At 40.6% G+C, this 8,699-nt stretch overlaps 1 protein-coding gene across 1 annotated transcript; it reads left to right on the top strand.

Moving 5' to 3' along the window:
• The first annotated feature begins 3,465 nt into the window (after nucleotides 1–3,465).
• LOC109777811 (uncharacterized) lies at nucleotides 3,466–8,328 on the top strand. The gene is made up of 2 exons (XM_073504124.1): nucleotides 3,466–5,114; nucleotides 8,249–8,328. Exon 1 carries the CDS (start codon nucleotides 3,921–3,923, stop codon nucleotides 4,863–4,865), a length of 945 nt encoding a protein of 314 aa, XP_073360225.1. The 5' UTR covers nucleotides 3,466–3,920; the 3' UTR covers nucleotides 4,866–5,114; nucleotides 8,249–8,328.
• Nucleotides 8,329–8,699: the final 371 nt, after the last annotated feature.

Here is an 8,699-nt window from a genome sequence, read left to right as displayed (position 1 = left end):
GCAGAAATATACTAGTTTATTCCTTATAGCCCGCTAACTCAACTCTATTATACTTGCTCTAATCCGCAACATCCGCTCCCTCGCCCAGACAGACCAGACCATAGGAATTGATTCGATCCATTCCCGCCTGGCCAGACTATATGAATCATATCATACGATCGATGCTATATGATCGACATACTGCAGTCAGCTGCCAGGCACCGACCGACCAAGAGCTAATGAAATAATGAGCTAATTACTAGTATTACCTTCGTCCCAAAATCTTAGATATAAGAGAAGTATTTGAGAAGTATTTTAAGATGGAGGGAGTATGGAAAGGAAATTACAAGTAATTTTTAGGACAGGAAACACGTGTTGGCTAGAAGCCAAGTATAGCACCGCTTCCATTCTTGATGCCTGCCGTTCGTGTCCATTCATCATTGTAGAAGAGAAATGGCCAAAGAAAAATCTCTTTTTTGAGCATGCCATTTGGATCTCGTCGACGTTGGAAACGGCCGGAAGGTCGCCGGTGGCGATGTGCGACAACTTCGGATGAAAGAGGACAAACCAAAATGCAGGGTGCCCCTATGTCTCGCTTATAGCAAGATCAAGGAAAGCCTCGCTTCAAGCCCCAGAATGGGCCGACCCAGCAGGGGCCACAGGCCTCTAGCGCTATTTTCTTCTTCCGTTTATTAGCATTTTCGCTTTTGCTTTTGCTTTTTGTTTTACTTTTCTCTTTTTCATAAATTTCAAAATATTTTAAAATATTATAAATATATCTATTATAAATCATATTTCATGATTAAAAATGATAATCATGTATTTTAAAAAGGTTAAATGTGTATAAAATAATGTTGTTGGCGTTTAAAAAAGATTTACAGTGCGTACGGAAGAAAAGTAGACATTAAAACACACACATTACTCATGCATTTAAAAAATTATTAAATATATATGTGAAAAATGTTCCTGATGTTTATTTGTTTCGTTGGGAAAACCAACGAAACACAAGAACATTCTTTCCCGAAAAGGCATTCATTCATTGTTCGGTCTGTGCCTGGAACCAGCGAGAGGTTCCCCACTCTTCTTTGATCCGTCTGAGGGCCAAGTGGCAGCCTCGACCCGACCGAAAGTGTGATGTGTCTGGAAACTTGGGATCATAAATGGATTCGGGTAACATTCTGATCGCCTTTCTTTGGGTGGTACATTGCTTTTAAAAGTCTAAGAGGGCAGTAGGGGATCTATAGTAGGTAAGATAATTTGCCATTTGATTTTGATTGAATATACTAATACATAAAATGTACAATTATTTATACAAAATAAGTATACATAAAAAATAGATGTTTAATTACTATTTTTTAATGTTAAACATGTATATATAAAATGTTCCTAATGTAAAATAATGTACATATGTGTGCAGAAATAATACATCAAAATATATATTAAAATATCAATAATTTTATTGAAAAATGGTAAACATGCATATATAAAATGTTTTTGATGAATAACAATGTAAAATGTGTATGTAAAAAGTAGACATCACAAAATATGTACTAAAAACATTAATCATGTAATAAAAATGGTAAATGTATGTATAAAAAATGTTCCTAATGTATACAAGAAATGTAGAATGTGTATGAATAAAAAGTTGATATCAAAAATATATATTTGAAAAACTGCAATCATGTATTTGAACAAATATTCAACGTGTATCAAAAATACATGTTTGAAAAAATGCAATCATGTATTTGAATAAATATTCAACGTGTATACAAAAAATGTAGAATGTGTATGAAAAAAGTTGATATCAAAAATAGATTTTTGAAAAAATGTAATCATGTATTTGAACAAATATTCAATGTGTATACAAAAAACATTTCATGTATCTGAGTAAACTATTAGACATGCATAAAAATGCCCCTATTCTATACAAAAGGAGAAAATGAGAAAACAATGAAAACCAAAAAAGAGAAACAAAGAAAAGCGAAGAAAACCAAAAAAGAAATGAAGGAACTGAAAGAAAAGTGAAAATTAAAAATATAAACAAATAACCAGTACAAAAGAGTGTGAAAATAGTGAAAACCTAAAAGAAAGAAAGGATAGCAAAAACTGAATATCCATTTCGGCTCCCGAGCTCATCTGATCTCAATGAACAATAAAATTGAAATAAATACTAATTAATTAAAAAATCCGAATTTCTTTTGTATGGAAGATATTTTAGTGTGTGAGGTCCGCTCGAAACTTCAACGTATTTGGATATTTGAGTAGCTCTCAGCAAAAAAAAAGTCGGTCCATGAACAGTAAACTTTCTCACATACCCCAAATTTCTTTTTGCTGAGAGCAGCTCAAATGGCAAAATGCGCTGACCTCATGCACTAACAAATCTTTCATGCAGAAAGAAAATTGTAATTTTATTATTATTTTATTTTACTATTCATTTGCAGGAGCGGATGAGCTCGGAAGCCATTTAGCTGCTCTCAAAAACCTAGAAAGAAACAAAGAAAAAAGAATAGCAAAATTAGTGAAAACCGAGATGAAATAAAGGAAAACAAAACAACAGAAAGAAAAGAGAAACTAGTGAAAATTATGAAAGAAATGAAAAAAAACGATGAGAAAACAAAGAAAAAAAATGAATAACCCCGTGAACAAATAGAGAAATAAAAAATTGAAAAAGAAAAGGAAAGGTAAAAATAGAAGTAGTAATGGGTGATCCAACACGGTCGAGCATTCCGATCAATCAAACAGAGAAAAAAAGACTACAATGGGTTGCCCCCGTAGCTACAAAGGGATGAAACTAAGTGTACGATTCATCTTGCTACAATCGAGATATATGGTTTTTGAAAGCACCTTGACTCGTCCATATAAAAAGATGGCAAATTTGGATCAACCGGGATGATTCCCTAGAAGTGCAGGCCTTTGAATCACTATATCTTCATCATAGTGTCGATGAAAAATTTCATCTCCACAAAAAATCAAATCAACAAAAAAAGATTGACACAGCAACATAAACTCATCAGATCCGAATAATCAATCTGCGAGGACATAAAACTCTTTAACCTCATGAGACCGTCGGAAAAATAAGGAAAATTTATTCTCACAAAACTATTATGATCACTAGACGTTGACAAAGAAAAGTCTTAATGATCCGAGGTCCCCGCCTCTCAGCGTCAAAATGACAGCTGGAGGCGAGAGGAGCTAAGAGCATAATTGGTTTGCTGCCAAAAATTGGCAACTACTTGATTGGCTACGAGTTATTTTGCTTATCTCACATAAAACTGCCAATAGTTGGCAAGTCTTGGTATTGCCAATAGTTGGTAATGCCAACATTTGACAAGCCAAATATTGGCAACAAATCAATTATGCTCTAAATTTCTCAGATGGCGATGGACAGCGGCGCAAGAAACCCTCACTAGAAGTTCTCTCGGTTGCTCGCTCGAACTAGGCGGCAAATAAGGGTTCGCCCTCGCAGCCCAGGCACGGCCCAAGGCGTGCCGAGCTAGACTTCACGACCGAGTCGCACTCGTGGCCCTTCCTTACGGCGGCTGCAACCGGAGAAACAACGGTGGCGGCGACCACCTCCCAATCCTTCCTAAGTCTCTCCGGCTCTCCTTCCCTTCCCCTTCGCCCAGCAGCGCCGTCGCCGCGGGCCGAGCCAGCGCTGCCGTCTTGCCCGCCAGTGCCGCCGCCGGGTGTGCGGCTGCCTGGCAGTGGCCAGCGCCCGCTCCGGCGTGGGTGGGCCCATTCCGAGCGCCTGCGCTCCTTCTGCAGCGTCGCCGCCCCATCATCGGCGGCCCCGTTCGCCCCGCCGCACGCTTTGGCCCGGTTTCCTCAGCTCCACGTCCACCCCACCTTCCTGAATCCGGCGTCGATTAGGCGGTACAAATCAGAACCTTGGTCGTCGACTGGGCGATCGGGGGCCGCAACGCCATCATCTTGGGTTGGCGATGGAAGCTCCAGCCCCAGATTGGTCCGGGCTACCTGCGGATATATTAACCAGCGTCCTCCAGTTGCTGGAGTGCCCGGATCTACTCCGATCCGCCTCCGTCTGCACAGCCTGGCACACGACGGTCTCTGCGCTCCGCCGTGTCGGTGTTTGCCCTGCATGCCAGACGCCCTGTTTACTCTATTGCACTGAGGCCGCCGGCGGGAGCGCTCTTGGCATGTACAGTCTTTCAGAGCGAAAGGCCTACACCATACCCTTACCTGAACCTCCCATCAACAACTGGATCGGCTCATCACACGGATGGATAGTCAGCATGGATGAAAAGTCTGACCTGACGCTGCTCAATCCGCTCACTGGTGACAGGATTGCACTCCCTCCGGCGACGGCCATGGAGCACGTTAAACCTATCCTGAATGACGACGGAGCTCTTGTGAAGTATGTGGTGTCTTACTACGACGGAGGGCTTCCGAGGGTGGAGGATACACCCTATGCATCTGATTTGGATGAGTATGGTGATTTTTTCTATCTTAAGGCAACTTTATCATCTGATCCATCAAAAGGTGAATGCACTGTCATGCTCATCCACCAGCCATACGGGCAGCTCTCGTTTGCCAAAGTGGGAGATGTTCACTGGAATTGGCTCAAAATATGTAATTTCTATGCAGATTGCATATCCCATGATGAATGGTTCTATGCAATGACCGATAAAGGTGCAATTGATGTGTTTAATTTAAATGGACCAGCTGTCATCCACAAAAGAGTTTTGCCAAATATGTTTTTGTTTGGTGAAAGATCATACATTGTTAAGGCCCCATGGGGAGATGTCCTCCAGGTCGATAGAAAGCAGATTTTGGATCGTGAACGACCAGGTGGTGAGACGTATATCACAAAAATTGAAGTGTACAAGATTTTGCTGAGCAGAAGCGTGACAAGATGGCTGGAATAGGTGACTATGCATTGTTTATTGGCAAAAGCACAACATGCTTCTTTAGTGTGAAGGATTATTCAGACTTGATGCCCAACCATGTATATTTTACTGATGATAATCATGAGGAACTAGTCACCGGGAAAGATGATACCCGTGACATAGGAGTGTACAACTTGGAAAATAATACCACAGGTAATGTGGTTTATCCTGAACCCTGGCAGATGTGGTTCCCACCAATATGGTTGACACCCAACCTTGCAAACAAAGGTACTGTTTCAACTTCTCCTCAGTTTCTACATTCTAAATGCTACTTCTTGTGTATTCCATTTTCTACAGCAACCATTCTCTCATTTAATTTTTCAGTGCTTTAAGTTTGGTTTCTTGTGCAATAAGAGAAATTTACTCTGAACCATAGATGGGTTACCTTTATCTCGATCAGAAATAGGATTTTTAGAATAGCTTCAGAGTTTGGTTATATTGAACTTCAAGTATTTTAGCTAACAGTACATATGGACTTCGGTTTGTGGTGCTCTTCTAGCACCTTGTCTCGAGCTCTGGGGTCAAAACCCTAGGTCTGACCTTAATTGGTTATACGTGTCAATGGCAGTGTTTTGCACTGTTTCCTTGTTGAAGGCATTGCTTGGAGTTTTGCTCGGACTTGATCTTCAGGGTGAAAACCCATGATCTGAGTAGGATGGCAATGGGTCGGGTATAACAATCCCATACCCATACCTGACATGCTCATGTGTGCCAATATCCACCCATACCCATGCCCCCGGGTACAAAGCCTTGCCATGCCCATACCCAGTTGGTACCCAATGGGAAGCTCAATAGTCAATACACCTATTGATATATATGTCATCCAATAGTAATTTTGATAGAAATACGAAATTGAACCTAGTTTCATGACATGGTAAAAGAAGGACTTAAATAGTTTTAACAGAGGACTTCAATAGTTTACAAAGGGCTTCATGCACAGGCACAACAACAACAACAACAACAACAACAACAACAACAACAAAGCCTTTAGTCCCAAACAAGTTGGGGTAGGCTAGAGGTGAAACCTAAAAGATCTCGCAACCAATTCATGGCTCTGGCACATGGATAGCAAGCTTCCACGCACCCCTGTCCATGGCTAGTTCTCTGGTGATACTTGAGTCCTTCATATCCCTCTTTACGGACTCCTCCCATGTCAAGTTTGGTCTACCCCGACCTCTCTTGACATTATCGGCACAGGCACACGTCACACAATTAAAGTGTATGGCTTTAATATTTCAGGAACACAGACAATAGTTTGGCCCGGCATGTCTGCTTGTCGGGTCGGGTTTGCATGCCCAGGCAAAGAGTTGTGCCCATACCCTACCAACGACTAGTTGGGTAGGGTTCAGGGCGCTACCCATTGGCACAAAAATGTTCCCAAACCTCACCCATGCAGGCCGGGTACCCATGGGTACCCATGCCAATGGATAAAATTTCCATCCTTTTCTGGCTTTTATTTGTCAGATTTGGCAACGGTGGCGCCGGTGCGTCGTTCCCTTCCTAGAGGTGCTGCTTTTGGAGAACCATTCTCGCTGTGTGGCATTCCCATGGAAGAGCTATCTGAACAAGTACTCATTGGTGATCCCAAGAGGAGCTCTACTTCTTCCAGTACCCAGTAACCCTCTGCACGATTCTCATGGCAGTTTTGCGGAATTGGAATGTTCTTTGCTGGAACATCCATAGCCTTAACGGAGACGACAAACAACTAGCTCTGCATAATGCTAACAATAATAGGGGTCGTGCTATCATTTATCTTCAGGAAACAAAGAAACAATACTTTGATCTTCCCTTCGTTAAAAGTTGTTTTCCTCGATGTTTTGATCAATTTGCTTATATTTCTTCCGGGGGCATTATCACTATATGGAATAGTTCTCTTTACTGGGGTTGTTGTGCATTCTGAACCTTTTTCATTAACTGTTTTTTTTACTTTCACCATCTCTGCCCATTTTTTTTTGCCTTAGTTAATATTATGGACCGTGCCATGGTACTGATAAAGTGACTGTCACTAACTGGCTCTTCGATTTGGACATCCCCACCGATGAGCATTGGCTCCTGGTTGGAGACTTCAAATAGCTTACCATGAAGCTGCTAACTATTTTTTTCTTGGAAATTGGCTGCTAACTAATATGAGGAAATTATCATTGTATCAGGTCTGAATAATCTGCAGACCAATCCTAGATAATCCAGATCAATTGACACCATCAGTGTATTAATTTTCTAATACAAATGCAACAATTTTATCATCAAAGAACTACCGATGGACGGGTGCGTGAAAGTTAGCTATCCACGTGCTAGAACCATGACTTGGTTTCGAGATCTTATGGTTTCAACTCTAGCCTACTCCCAACTTGTTTGGGACTGAAAGGCTTTGTTGTTGAATGCAATAATTTGTCCGGATATGCATGGTTTAGAAAAAATTATCTAGATATAGAGATGGCAGGTATTCAAGAATTCCAGATGCAGTTGACATATGTGTATCCTCCCTTTGGGGTACTGCCGTGCTCACACACAAACTCCATGCAGATAACCATAAAATAAAGTAGGAAACATATACAGCTGGGGACTGGCATCCTGTGAAAATTGACTTCTTTCTAGAATTCTGAAAAAAAGTAAATACCATCTATAAAGCAATTTGCAAGTTTTTAAAAACCCTCAGAATAATTGTACTACTAGGGAATAGTGGATTGTCCATTCATGCAAAAAGAAATCTTGTAGTTTCTGAGTACAAAAAAGACAAAATCGAATGTTAATATGTTCTAAAAGTAAAACTAAACTTTGATTATATTCAGTCAATTTTGTCTTTTTATTATTTCACATATGGAAACATATTTGGAATTCAAATTTGCATGGGTGCAATAAATGCTCTTCTCTGGTAGCACAATTTTAATTCATTTATATTTGAGTATTTTTTAACTTTTCATGTGTTTTTTAAATGGTATCCCCAGAAAGATGTGTGTTTCCAGAGATGATTTAGCATTGCATTGACGGTGAAATCCTTGATAGTATCTTTTAGATCTCTCTCCCCCAACCTCCCTCCCTCTCCCTCTCTCCCCCTCCCTCCCTCCCTCCCTCTCCCTCTCTCCCTCCCTCCCTCCCTCTCCCTCTCTCCCTCTCTCCCTCCCTCCCTCTCTCTCTCTCTCTCTCTCTCTCTCTCTCTAAACAAGTATAAGACGTTTTCACTAATTGTTTGCGGAGGGAGTATTTCAGTACAATGCCTTCTTCATTTGTTCTAATGTAGGTCAAAATTGCACTTCAAACTTCACAACTGATTTTCTTTTATATTGTAAATAGGAACGTGTTATTTATTGTACATAGTGAAACAATGTTTATGTTTGCTAACTAATTCTTATTTATACTGGCAGGCTTTCAAGATAGTATGGCAGGGAACTGTCCACTGCTGTCATCAACAATCAGAGCACGAAAGTATTGCTCATTTGAATTATGTTTTTTTGACTTCGTCGGCCCGCTGCAGGCCGACTGGGCCTAGTCGGCCCACAGCAGGCCGATTGGACTCCAGTCGGCCTACAGCTGGCCGACTGGCCCCTGTCGGCCTACTGTAGGCTGATTGGGTCCTGTCGGCCAGCTGTAGGCCGACTGGAGCTAATTGGCTCGTTGTGGGCTAATTGTTTTCGCAAAAAAAGTAGGCATAAAAATATATGTTTAGAAAATATTAATTATGTAATTAAAAAATGTTAAACGTGTATAAAAAAATGTTCCTGATGTATACAAAAAATTTACAATATATATGCAAAAAAGTTGACATAAAAAATATGTTTTAAAAAGTGTTAAGCATGTATTTAAAAATTGTTAAAT

Source organism: Aegilops tauschii, chromosome 7 (genome assembly GCF_002575655.3).
Source record: "Aegilops tauschii subsp. strangulata cultivar AL8/78 chromosome 7, Aet v6.0, whole genome shotgun sequence".
Taxonomy (NCBI): domain Eukaryota; kingdom Viridiplantae; phylum Streptophyta; class Magnoliopsida; order Poales; family Poaceae; genus Aegilops; species Aegilops tauschii.
The sequence above is the reverse complement of the archived record's forward strand: the minus strand, read 5'-3'. Positions and strand labels throughout refer to the sequence as shown.

Excerpts from the sequence above, each read along its gene's own strand:
- LOC109777811 (XM_073504124.1), top strand. The coding sequence starts at position 3,921 with ATGGAAGCTCCAGCCCCAGATTGGTCCGGGCTACCTGCGGATATATTA.